The 14,113-nt window shown below is 49.0% G+C and overlaps 1 protein-coding gene across 1 annotated transcript in view; it reads right to left on the reverse strand.

Moving 5' to 3' along the window:
• exoc3l4 (exocyst complex component 3-like 4) overlaps positions 1-7,931 on the reverse strand; it is a 31,021-nt gene extending 23,090 nt beyond the window's left edge. The window contains exons 1-4 of the mRNA XM_072458244.1: positions 7,784-7,931; positions 7,211-7,309; positions 4,032-4,262; positions 739-952 (exon numbers count right to left, since the gene is read on the reverse strand). Coding sequence (XP_072314345.1) covers positions 739-952; positions 4,032-4,262; positions 7,211-7,309; positions 7,784-7,931 — 692 coding nt within the window. The remainder of the gene's footprint in view (positions 1-738; positions 953-4,031; positions 4,263-7,210; positions 7,310-7,783) is intronic.
• Between the last annotated feature and the right edge of the window lie 6,182 nt (positions 7,932-14,113).

Below are 14,113 nucleotides of genomic sequence, written 5' to 3' on the forward strand. Positions count from 1 at the left end.
GAACGCATCAGACGTAGAATGCAGCACACGTAGAACGCAGCGCACGTAGAACGCATCAGACGTAGAACGCAGCGCACGTAGAACGCATCAGACGTAGAACGCAGCACACGTAGAACGCAGCGCACGTAGAACGCAGCGCACGTAGAACGCAGCACACGTAGAACGCAGCACACGTAGAACGCAGCAGACGTAGAACGCATCAGACGTAGAACGCAGCAAACGTAGAACGCAGTACACACATAGAACGCAGCAAACGTAGAACGCAGCACACGTAGAACGCAGCACACGTAGAACGCAGCACACGTAGAACGCAGCACACGTAGAACGCAGCAGACGTAGAACGCAGCAGACGTAGAACGCATCAGACGTAGAACGCAGCAAACGTAGAACGCAGTACACACATAGAACGCAGCAAACGTAGAACGCAGTACACGTAGAACGCAGCACACGTAAAACGCAGCAGACGTAGAACGCAGCGCACGTAGAACGCAGCGCACGTAGAACGCAGCGCACGTAGAACGCAGCGCACGTAGAACGCAGCACACGTAGAACGCAGCACACGTAGAACGCAGCACACGTAGAACGCAGCAGACGTAGAACGCAGCAGACGTAGAACGCAGCACACATAGAACGCAGCAAACGTAGAACGCAGCACACGTAGAACGCAGCACACGTAGAACGCAGCACACGTAGAATACAGTACACGTAGAAGGCAGTAGTAAAGTACTTTGGTCCGACCTGGCGGGCAGCGAGTTGGAGTCTCGGACGATGGCGCAGACTTTGGCCTTCAGCTCGTTGTACAGCAGGTTCAGATCCTTCTCTTTCTTGGCGAGGTCGATGGTTCCGGCGCCGCTCTCGGACGCCTCGCTCTGGAACTCCAGCCGCAGCGCCAGAAGGTTCAGGTATGCCTCCTCCAACACCTCGTGCTCGATCAGCTTATTGATCTGCATCACTGAGAACACACGCTTATCCATCAATAACTCACACGGATCCTTCTGAAGAGCAGCGTGAAATATGACGTGGTTTTAACGGAGAAACTGGAGTCAGAACGTCACAAAGTATGAAACGTCACGAGCGATGCGTTTGTTTAAGAAGATTATATATCGAACAAAACATTGACTCCACAATAGTTTTTCAATTTATCTACAGATACATTTCATATTTTACTTTTTGTGAGGCTCAAATACAATTTCACGGTAAGAAAGTAAAACTGACATTTATGAGCTGAAACATCTGAATATTTGCTCCTTTTTTGTTATAATGTCTTAAAATCATTAGTGTTTAGATCATTTGTCCGGTAATCATAGAAAATGTGTCATGTAGTCTTCATCGCCTAGAGTCTGTGGGCAGAGCATTTTGATGTGTCTCGTCTTGAGTTCAAGCCATGAAAAGACTTCATCATGTTCATGTTTCTCGTTGAAATGTTCCGTAGATGATCTTTTTCCATTTGACACATAAAAGCGTTTTGTCTTTGGAAGAACTTTGTGAACTGTGAGTGACGGTGAGAACACGATGAGGACACGATAAGGACACGATGAGGACACGATGAGAACACGATGAGGACACGATGAGGACACGGTGAGGACACGATAAGGACACGATGAGGACACGATGAGAACACGATGAGGACACGATGAGGACACGGTGAGAACACGATGAGAACACGATGAGGACACGATGAGGACACGATGAGGACACGATGAGAACACGATGAGGACACGATGAGGACACGATGAGAACACGATGAGGACACGATGAGGACACGATGAGAACACGATGAGGACACGATGAGGACACGATGAGAACACGATGGGAACACGATGAGGACACGGTGAGGACACGATAAGGACACGATGAGGACACAATGAGAACACGGTGAGAACACGGTGAGAACACGGTGAGAACACGATGAGGACACGGTGAGGACACGATGAGGACACGATGAGGACACAATGAGAACACGGTGAGAACACGGTGAGGACACGGTGAGGACACGATGAGGACACGATGAGGACACGATGAAAACACGATGGGAACACGATGAGGACACGATAAGGACACGATGAGGACACGATGAGAACACGATGAGGACACGATGAGGACACGGTGAGGACACGATAAGGACACGATGAGGACACGATGAGGACACGGTGAGAACACGATGAGAACACGATGAGGACACGATGAGGACACGATGAGGACACGATGAGGACACGATGAGAACACGATGAGGACACGATGAGAACACGATGAGGACACGATGAGAACACGATGGGAACACGATGAGAACACGATGAGGACACGATGAGGACACGATGAGAACACGATGGGAACACGATGAGGACACGGTGAGGACACGATAAGGACACGATGAGGACACAATGAGAACACGGTGAGAACACGGTGAGAACACGGTGAGAACACGGTGAGAACACGGTGAGAACACGGTGAGGACACGATGAGAACACGATGAGGACACGGTGAGGACACGATGAGGACACGATGAGGACACAATGAGGACACGGTGAGGACACGGTGAGGACACGGTGAGGACACAATGAGAACACGATGAAAATACGGTGAAAACACGATGGGAACACGATGAGGACACGATGAGAACACGATGAGAACACGATGAGGACACGATGAGGACACGGTGAGGACACGATGAGAACACGATGAGGACACGATGAGGACACGGTGAGGACACGATGAGGACACGGTGAGGACACGGTGAGGACACGGTGAGAACACGATGAGGACACGGTGAGGACACGATGAGGACACGGTGAGAACACGATGAGGACACGGTGAGGACACGGTGAGAACACGATGAGGACACGGTGAGGACACGATGAGGACACGGTGAGAACACGATGAGGACACGGTGAGGACACGATGAGGACACGGTGAGAACACGATGAGGACACGATGAGGACACGGTGAGAACACGATGAGGACACGGTGAGGACACGGTGAGAACACGATGAGGACACGATGAGGACACGATGAGGACACGGTGAGGACACGGTGAGAACACGATGAGGACACTGTGAGGACACGGTGAGGACACGATGAGGACACGATGAGGACACGGTGAGGACACGATGAGGACACGGTGAGAACACGATGTTAATCTGCTGTTGTCACAACACGAGCTGAGACGCACAACAGACTCACATTACACCATCTGAACCAGACGGGCCCCAACGCTCTTCACTGAGGGCCACATTGGAAACATACACAGAGCTGAGGGCCACAGATATGACATGGAAGTGAATCATTCGAAATGTTGCATTTGATGTGGTGTTGACGAGCCTCTGCAGCTTTAATGAGGCTTAGAACATTAACTTTAGGTCTGTGTTAGTGTGAAATGTGTTATTTAGGTTTTTACAGCAGAATGTTTCCAATTCCACAGTAAAAAGTTCTACTTTTTGTTGTTTGGGCCAGTTTAGCAGGAAGCCTGAGTGCCGCATTTGGCCCCCGGGCCACGGTTTGAACACCCCTGTTATAGATAAAACACGACAGGAATATAAATGTCACGCTACATTATTACCACATCAAACAAAATAGTAATACATTTATTACTCAAAGATGCTTTACCCTGATTATCCCTTCTCTCCACTCCCCCTGGTGGTGGGAAACAGAACTGCTTAAACTGAATCATTAATTGGGGTTCTTTACGTTGGTCCAACTTCAAGAATTACAATGACCGGTCACGTGACAGACCCAGTGACTCTGGACAGAGGGATGGGGCAGGGCTGTGCTTGGTCCCCCATCTTGTTTGTCTTGTACTCAGGACCTTTGGCCCAATAAATTAGACAATCAAAAACGATCACAATTGTTTTCAAATTGCCTGCTGCCGATGATGTTCTATTATTTCGGACCAAACCAGATATGTATTTAATTAAGTTGGTCCAATGTTGGGATACGAACTGAATATATGAAAAACTTTAAATTATTTTATCCTGGAAATCTCAAGTGTTCAAACGAGGGAAAACTGGACTGAGAATTCAAATCAAAGTGCTTACCGGACAGTGGCGTGTGCGGCAGCTCGGGTAAAGAGTACATCTCCTCCAGCTGCTCCTCGTCTGCCTTCTCCTCTTCCTCAGCCACCGTCGCCTCCTTCGCCTCCTTCGTCTCCTCGTGAAGCTCCTCGTTTATCGGAGCCGTCACATCCTTCTTCTCCCTCTTCGAGCCAAACAAATTGCGCCTGAACGACGCTCCTCTCTGCAGCAGCGAGTTGGCGCCGGAGTTCGGATCTGGCGGAAACAAGTTCAAGAACGATGAGAAACAGGAGCGAAAAGAAGTTCCTCCTCCGACGCGGCGGCTGTTGCGGCTCCAAACAGGAATTCAAGCAGGAAGTCCGAGGGTGTTTCCCGATGAACGAGATCCTTCCTCCAGAGCCTTTGTGTCACGTGAACGCGCTGGAAATGCACATAATATCATCACAAACACCTTCACCAGCGAGGAGAGCGCTCTGCTGACACTCGATGCATCCGCCAACAGGGGAAATCAGCAAAAAATGTGTTTTTTTAATGTATTTATGACTTTTATTTTATTTTGTTTTTTCTTTCCGATTAGTATATTACCGTATTTTCCGGACTGTAAGTAATACTCCAGAGCGACTTATATGTGATGTTATTCCTTATTTTCACACTGACAGCCACAAGAGGGCGCTCTAGGCTCTAAGCGACGCAGAAGAAGAATTTGCACTTCCTCTTCCTCTGGAGTTTGTGGAGTTGTTTAGAAGTGACACAGAGGAAGAAGAATTCAATGGATTTAGTGATTTAGGGTAAAACTGATGCTTTGGTAAACTTGTTAGCATGTTCTTTATGCTATAGTTATCTGAATAACTGTTCATATGTTACGTTAACATACCAGACACTTACCACAGTTCTGTCTGTGCCTCATGTAGCTGAAGGTGTTAGCGTTAGCATACGTCATGTAGCTGAAGGTGTTAGCGTTAGCATACGTCATGTAGCTGAAGGTGTTAGCGTTAGCATACGTCATGTAGTTGAAGGTGTTCGCGTTAGCATACGTCATGTAGCTGAAGGTGTTAGCATTAGCATACGTCATGTAGCTGAAGGTGTTAGCGTTAGCATACGTCATGTAGTTGAAGGTGTTCGCGTTAGCATACGTCATGTAGCTGAAGGTGTTAGCATTAGCATACGTCATGTAGCTGAAGGTGGGTGTTAGCGTTAGCATACGTCATGTAGCTGAAGGTGTTAGCGTTAGCATACGTCATGTAGCTGAAGGTGTTAGCATACGTCATGTAGCTGAAGGTGGGTGTTAGCGTTAGCATACGTCATGTAGCTGAAGGTGTTAGCGTTAGCATACGTCATGTAGCTGAAGGTGTTAGCATACGTCATGTAGCTGAAGGTGTTAGCGTTAGCATACGTCATGTAGCTGAAGGTGTTAGCGTTAGCATACGTCATGTAGCTGAAGGTGTTAGCGTTAGCATACCTCATGTAGCTGAAGGTGTTAGCATTAGCATACGTCATGTAGCTGAAGGTGTTAGCGTTAGCATACGTCATGTAGCTGAAGGTGTTAGCGTTAGCATACGTCATGTAGCTGAAGGTGTTAGCGTTAGCATACGTCATGTAGCTGAAGGTGGGTGTTAGCGTTAGCATACATCATGTAGCTGAAGGTGTTAGCGTTAGCATACGTCATGTAGCTGAAGGTGTTAGCGTTAGCATACGTCATGTAGCTGAAGGTGTTAGCGTTAGCATACCTTATGTAGCTGAAGGTGTTAGCGTTAGCATACGTCATGTAGCTGAAGGTGTTAGCGTTAGCATACGTCATGTAGCTGAAGGTGTTAGCGTTAGCATACGTCATGTAGCTGAAGGTGTTAGCGTTAGCATACGTCATGTAGCTGAAGGTGTTAGCATACGTCATGTAGCTGAAGGTGTTAGCATACGTCATGTAGCTGAAGGTGTTAGCGTTAGCATACGTCATGTAGCTGAAGGTGTTAGCATACGTAATGTAGCTGAAGGTGTTCACGTTAGCATACGTCATGTAGCTGAAGGTGTTAGCGTTAGCATACGTCATGTAGCTGAAGGTGTTAGCGTTAGCATACGTCATGTAGTTGAAGGTGTTCGCGTTAGCATACGTCATGTAGCTGAAGGTGTTAGCGTTAGCATACGTCATGTAGCTGAAGGTGTTAGCATTAGCATACGTCATGTAGCTGAAGGTGGGTGTTAGCGTTAGCATACGTCATGTAGCTGAAGGTGTTAGCGTTAGCATACGTCATGTAGCTGAAGGTGTTAGCATACGTCATGTAGCTGAAGGTGTTAGCGTTAGCATACGTCATGTAGCTGAAGGTGTTAGCGTTAGCATACGTCATGTAGCTGAAGGTGTTAGCATACGTAATGTAGCTGAAGGTGTTAGCGTTAGCATACGTCATGTAGTTGAAGGTGTTCGCGTTAGCATACGTCATGTAGCTGAAGGTGTTAGCGTTAGCATACGTCATGTAGCTGAAGGTGTTAGCGTTAGCATACGTACAACTATTCACCATGTTCTCTCATCTGTTATTATTTTAAATTGGACTTTATCAGTTTATGGTCCATATCTCTGTAATAACCGGCCAAACCACGTGAACCCGGCGCAAAGTCCAGCGTCTTCGCCGTCGGCACAAACAAACAAACAAAAAGTGTCGTTTTTCCCCAACTCCAAAGACTCGATTGTTGTCGACTGAAAAACGACTTTAACTTACGGGAATAACACGACGGCGATCCTGATTCTGCCGTTTCTGACCCGCGTGTTCTGACCCGTGTGTTCTAGACCCGCGTGTTCTAGACCCATGTGTTCTAGACCCATGTGTTCTAGACCCATGTGTTCTAGACCCATGTGTTCTAGACCCATGTGTTCTAGATCCGTGTGTTCTAGATCCGTGTGTTCTAACCCATGTGTTCTAGACCCATGTGTTCTGACCCATGTGTTCTGACCCATGTGTTCTAGACCCGCGTGTTCTAGACCCGCGTGTTCTAGACACATGTGTTCTAGACCCGCGTGTTCTGACCCATGTGTTCTAGACCCATGTGTTCTGACCCATGTGTTCTAGACCCATGTGTTCTGACCCATGTGTTCTAGACCCATGTGTTCTGACCCATGTGTTCTGACCCATGTGTTCTGACCCATGTATTCTAGACCCATGTGTTCTAGACCCGCGTGTTCTAGACCCGCGTGTTCTAGACTTGTGTGTTCTGACCTGTGTTGGAGCCCTTGGTCTTCGGCGAGTTGGAGTCGTTTCTCTGGAAAAACCCTATGTTCTTGAGCGGCGACAGCACCAGAGACGCCGCGCTCGGACCTGACGCGGACAGACACACGTCACCACGGCAACAAAACACTCCAAAAACACCCACAGGCCTCACAGTTTTACACGAGAAAGAGGTCACTGACGTTTCATACGTGAGGAAAGTGCAGGACGACACACAAATACCGTATTTTCCGGACTATAAGTCGCACCAGCCAAAAAAGTCGCACTGGAGTATGAAATGCAGTGTGAAAATAACACAATATCACATAGAAGTCGCTCCGGAGTATAAGTATAAGTATATAAGTATAAGTCGCACCCCGGTCAAAACTATGAAAAAAAGGTGCAACTTATAGTCCAGAAAATACGGTATTTCATCAACGATTCACTTAATCCTAAAACATTCTCCATCTAGAAGCCTCAAGTCGCAATTTCAAACCTTTATTTTGGTTAAAAACATTCAACAGAAGCGATCGTTCGACTCGTTTGACGACTAAACGAACGCGTCGTCGTGGGAAACGCACTCACTTGGAGACGGCGGACATGTCGGCGTTCCGTCGGCGTTGGCGGCAGGATTATCGGCGGGCGGCGTTTGGCCTGTGGCGCGCCTCACGCTGTTCCTGAAGCTCTTCACCAGCCCGAGCGGACGTTTGCCCTCGCCGCGCTCCGACTCCATATTCTGACAGAGCGAGACGAGAAGGGGGCGGGGACGGGGGGAGAAGGGGGAGGAGACGGGTTAGACGTGTTTACAGTCAACAGAAGCTCCGCCGCCGCCGCAAACGGAGACGACGCCACTTTGTACCGTCGCAGCCAAAAGACACGCCTTCGAAGGGAAATACAACATGAAAGAAAATAAACTGGACAAACTGGTCCTGTTTTGTCTTGTTTTATCACTTTAAACACACTTGTCGGCGGTTTTGGTTTCACTTTGTTGACTGTTTACATGAAACGTGTTCGTGCAGGTTTAATTAGATGACAAATGTGAAACGTCTGTCAAATAAATCACAAAAGTGCACAAACATCGCCGTAAACACTGATTTTAAAGTTTAAAACGTCACTTTTTGTGCCATTTTTACCACAAACGATCATTTCGACTTTCAAATTTCGCGCAGCTCCAAAACGACATTCTCACGATCATCTAGATTTAAAGGTGCACTGAGTCACTTTTCTGCCGCTCGCTCGTCTCCATGGAGATGCCGGGAGTCCAGCCGTCTCCGTGGAAACCGGCATGTGCCCGTGTTGGACCAGTTTGTGCATGTTTGTCTGTCTTTTTGAAGCGTGTAAAAGAGATTAAATAAAATAAATGTTTAAAAAAACCTCTTTCCTGGTCTGAAGCCCCGCCCCTCAGCGTTACCATGGCGCTTGTATCACCAATAACTGACACAAAAGAGATCAAAGTGAATGCTAAGAAGCAAACAATGGGCAAATGTGACCAAAACACTGCGATAATATTGAAATATTAAAAGCTTCTGAGCTTAAACACTTTTGTGTCGTCGCGGCAACGGTTAAAGAAACAGCGGGAACGTCACGGACCATGATCCTTTGCTCCGCGGCACATTCAAGTCAATCGCAACCACACTAACAGCTCGTGTTGAAACTGATCGTCAGCTCTGGAGGGACAGGAGGGATCTGGTCGCCACGGTAACGGGTTCTGACGCTAAACTTTACACCTTCGACCGGTTTTGCGCGTTAGAGTCACATGTCTGTCGCGGTCACATGTCTGTCGCGCTCACATGTCTGTCAGCGGTCACATGTCTGTCGCGGTCACATGTCTGTCGTGGTCACATGTCTGTCAGCGGTCACATGTCTGTCGCGGTCACATGTCTGTCGCGGTCACATGTCTGTCGCGGTCACATGTCTGTCGTGGTCACATGTCTGTCGCGGTCACATGTCTGTCGTGGTCACATGTCTGTCAGCGGTCACATGTCTGTCGCGGTCACATGTCTGTCGCGGTCACATGTCTGTCGCGGTCACATGTCTGTCGCGATCATATGTCTGTCGCGGTCACATGTCTGTCGCGGTCACATGTCTGTCGCGGTCACATGTCTGTCGCGGTCACATGTCTGTCGTGGTCACATGTCTGTCGCGGTCACATGTCTGTCGCGGTCACATGTCTGTCGCGGTCACATGTCTGTCGCGGTCACATGTATGTCGCGGTCACATGTCTGTCGCGGTCATATGTCTGTCGCGGTCACATGTGTGTCGCGGTCACATGTCTGTCGTGGTCACATGTGTGTCGTGGTCACATGTCTGTCGTGGTCACATGTCTGTCGTGGTCACATGTCTGTCGCGGTCACATGTCTGTCGCGGTCACATGTCTGTCGCGGTCACATGTCTGTCGTGGTCACATGTCTGTCGCGGTCACATGTCTGTCAGCGGTCACATGTCTGTCGCGGTCACATGTCTGTCGCGGTCATATGTCTGTCGCGGTCACATGTCTGTCGCGGTCACATGTATGTCGTGGTCACATGTCTGTCGCGGTCACATGTCTGTCGCGGTCACATGTCTGTCGCGGTCACATGTCTGTCGTGGTCACATGTCTGTCGTGGTCACATGTCTGTCGCGGTCACATGTCTGTCGTGGTCACATGTGTGTCGTGGTCACATGTCTGTCGCGGTCACATGTCTGTCGCGGTCACATGTCTGTCGCGGTCACATGTCTGTCGTGGTCACATGTCTGTCGCGGTCACATGTCTGTCGCGGTCACATGTCTGTCGTGGTCACATGTCTGTCGCGGTCACATGTCTGTCGCGGTCACATGTATGTCGTGGTCACATGTCTGTCGCGGTCATATGTCTGTCGTGGTCACATGTGTGTCGCGGTCACATGTATGTCGCGGTCACATGTATGTCGTGGTCACATGTCTGTCGTGGTCACATGTGTGTCGTGGTCACATGTCTGTCGTGGTCACATGTCTGTCGTGGTCACATGTCTGTCGCGGTCACATGTCTGTCGCGGTCACATGTCTGTCGCGGTCACATGTCTGTCGTGGTCACATGTCTGTCGCGGTCACATGTCTGTCGCGGTCACATGTCTGTCGCGGTCACATGTATGTCGCGGTCACATGTCTGTCGCGGTCACATGTCTGTCGCGGTCACATGTCTGTCGCGGTCACATGTGTGTCGTGGTCACATGTGTGTCGCGGTCACATGTCTGTCGCGGTCACATGTGTGTCGTGGTCACATGTGTGTCGTGGTCACATGTCTGTCGTGGTCACATGTCTGTCGCGGTCACATGTCTGTCGTGGTCACATGTGTGTCGTGGTCACATGTCTGTCGCGGTCACATGTCTGTCGCGGTCACATGTCTGTCGTGGTCACATGTCTGTCGTGGTCACATGTCTGTCGTGGTCACATGTCTGTCGCGGTCACATGTCTGTCGCGGTCACATGTCTGTCGTGGTCACATGTCTGTCGCGGTCACATGTATGTCGCGGTCACATGTCTGTCGCGGTCACATGTCTGTCGTGGTCACATGTGTGTCGTGGTCACATGTCTGTCGCGGTCACATGTGTGTCGTGGTCACATGTCTGTCGCGGTCACATGTGTGTCGTGGTCACATGTCTGTCGCGGTCACATGTATGTCGTGGTCACATGTGTGTCGTGGTCACATGTCTGTCGCGGTCACATGTGTGTCGTGGTCACATGTCTGTCGTGGTCACATGTCTGTCGCGGTCACATGTCTGTCGCGGTCACATGTGTGTCGTGGTCACATGTCTGTCGCGGTCACATGTGTGTCGTGGTCACATGTCTGTCGTGGTCACATGTCTGTCGCGGTCACATGTCTGTCGCGGTCACATGTGTGTCGCGGTCACATGTATGTCGTGGTCACATGTGTGTCGCGGTCACATGTCTGTCGCGGTCACATGTGTGTCGCGGTCACATGTATGTCGTGGTCACATGTCTGTCGTGGTCACATGTCTGTCGCGGTCAGAGGCTGTGAAGGACAGAACGTGAAAGTGAAAGTGTCGTTGCTGCAGAGTTAAACCGGAGTTAAACCGGAGTTAAACCAGAGTTAAACCGGAGTTAAACTGGATTTAAACTGGATTTAAACCAGAGTTAAACCAGAGTTAAACCAGAGTTAAACCAGAGTTAAACCGGAGTTAAACTGGATTTAAACCAGAGTTAAACCAGAGTTAAACCAGAGTTAAACCGGAGTTAAACCGGAGTTAAACCGGAGTTAAACTGGAGTTAAACTGGAGTTAAACTGGATTTAAACCAGAGTTAAACCAGAGTTAAACCGGAGTTAAACTGGAGTTAAACTGGATTTAAACCAGAGTTAAACCAGAGTTAAACCAGAGTTAAACCAGAGTTAAACTGGAGTTAAACTGGATTTAAACCAGAGTTAAACCAGAGTTAAACCAGAGTTAAACCGGAGTTAAACTGGAGTTAAACTGGATTTAAACCAGAGTTAAACCAGAGTTAAACCAGAGTTAAACTGGAGTTAAACCAGAGTTAAACCGGAGTTAAACTGGATTTAAACCAGAGTTAAACCAGAGTTAAACTGGATTTAAACCAGAGTTAAACCAGAGTTAAACCAGAGTTAAACCGGAGTTAAACTGGAGTTAAACTGGATTTAAACCAGAGTTAAACCAGAGTTAAACTGGAGTTAAACCAGAGTTAAACCGGAGTTAAACTGGATTTAAACCAGAGTTAAACCAGAGTTAAACTGGATTTAAACCAGAGTTAAACCAGAGTTAAACTGGAGTTAAACCGTTACATTCTTGTTGTGCTGCAGTTTGAACCATAATCTCTCCAAACTCGATGATTCACGTGTTTCTGATGAACTTTGGCGACGTCGTGACCAAAACTCAAGACCGCGACGCGCTGCTCAGGAGACAACGCTCACCTGGTGTTTACCTGGTGCTCCAGGTGTCCTCGTGCTCCAGGTGTCCTCGTGCTCCAGGTGTCCTCTGCGGCCAGGTGTCCTCCGCGGCCAGGTGTCCTCGTGCGCGTGTGTCAGGTGTCCTCTGCGTCAGGTGTCCTCTGCGTCAGGTGTCCTCTGTGCCACGTGTCCTCGTGCTCCAGGTGTCCTCTGCGTCAGTGTCCTCTGTGCCAGGTGTCCTCGTGCTCCAGGTGTCCTCTGTGCCAGTGTCCTCTGTGCCAGGTGTCCTCGTGCTCCAGGTGTCCTCTGTGCCAGTGTCCTCTGTGCCAGGTGTCCTCGTGCTCCAGGTGTCCTCTGCGTCAGGTGTCCTCTGCGTCAGGTGTCTTCTGCGTCAGGTGTCCTCTGCGTCAGGTGTCCTCTGCGTCAGTGTCTTCTGCGTCAGGTGTCCTCTGCGTCAGGTGTCCTCGTGCTCCAGGTGTCCTCTGCGTCAGTGTCCTCTGCGTCAGGTGTCCTCTGCGTCAGGTGTCTTCTGCGTCAGGTGTCCTCTGCGTCAGGTGTCCTCTGCGTCAGTGTCTTCTGCGTCAGGTGTCCTCTGCGTCAGGTGTCCTCGTGCTCCAGGTGTCCTCTGCGTCAGTGTCCTCTGCGTCAGGTGTCCTCTGCGTCAGGTGTCCTCTGCGTCAGGTGTCTTCTGCGTCAGGTGTCCTCTGCGTCAGGTGTCTTCTGCGTCAGGTGTCCTCTGCGTCAGGTGTCCTCTGCGTCAGTGTCTTCTGCGTCAGGTGTCCTCTGCGTCAGGTGTCCTCTGCGTCAGTGTCTTCTGCGTCAGGTGTCCTCTGCGTCAGGTGTCCTCGTGCTCCAGGTGTCCTCTGCGTCAGTGTCCTCTGCGTCAGGTGTCCTCTGCGTCAGGTGTCTTCTGCGTCAGGTGTCCTCGTGCTCCAGGTGTCCTCTGCGTCAGTGTCCTCTGCGTCAGGTGTCCTCGTGCTCCAGGTGTCCTCTGTGCCAGTGTCCTCTGTGCCAGGTGTCCTCGTGCTCCAGGTGTCCTCTGCGTCAGTGTCCTCTGCGTCAGGTGTCCTCTGCGTCAGGTGTCCTCTGCGTCAGGTGTCCTCGTGCTCCAGGTGTCCTCTGCGTCAGTGTCCTCTGCGTCAGGTGTCCTCTGCGTCAGGTGTCTCGTCCCTTCACGTGTCCCTCCTCGTCTCCGCGGACACTTTCACTTCCCGCAGCTTTGTCCTCGCGTCGTTTCTCTTTTGACCTTGTGAAACGGAAACGACACGTTCGCAGTGAAAGTTAATGATTATTGGACCATAAGACGCGGGACAAACGCGTCTTTTAGTCTCCGAGGAGCGCGTGGCGTGAAAAGGGTCAGATTTCATGTTCTTTGCGCAGTTTCGCGTCCTTAAGTCGCAGGAATTTGGCGATAAATGAACACCGCGCTCCTACTTTAGTCACGTGACTCTGAACACGCGATCCTTGTTCTGACCAGATATAAAGATAAAGTTATTTACACAAATATAAAGTCATTTACACAAATATAAAGTCATAATTAACCTGTTATTCTTAGTCTCTACAAACACCTCCAAATTAAAACCACACTTGTTTTTGAAGTTTGTGGATTATAACAAAAGCTGTGTCTCTGTGTAAAGGAAACATTCTCTATTTTGACCCTGAAGAGTCAGAACTGCTCTAAGTTTGACTGAACTAAACTTATACATCTTGGAACATCAAAGTTTCTTGTTATAAATGTTTATAGCTGCTGTTTGTATGTGAGCCTGAAATACACCATTTATCATGACAAAAACTAGTTTAGCCACTTAAGTTTCAAATGTGAGATCATTATCTGTAGAAACAAGTATTTTACCACACTTTTTGTAACACTTTATCCAGGCGTTAGATAAAAGGATCTTTCCCTCCTCCAAATCTATTCAAATCTATTCAAATTGGATTCATGTGGAAAACGACACGAGGCTCTATTGAAGCTGACAACAAGAGGAATCCATTTCTTTACAGAGACACTATATTATGTTATTGAAATTCATTTTCCAT

The sequence above is a fragment of the Eucyclogobius newberryi genome, unplaced genomic scaffold, assembly GCF_026437365.1.
Source record: "Eucyclogobius newberryi isolate DKJ021-1_F unplaced genomic scaffold, fEucNew1.0.hap1 SCAF_21, whole genome shotgun sequence".
NCBI classification, from domain to species: Eukaryota; Metazoa; Chordata; class Actinopteri; order Gobiiformes; family Gobiidae; genus Eucyclogobius; species Eucyclogobius newberryi.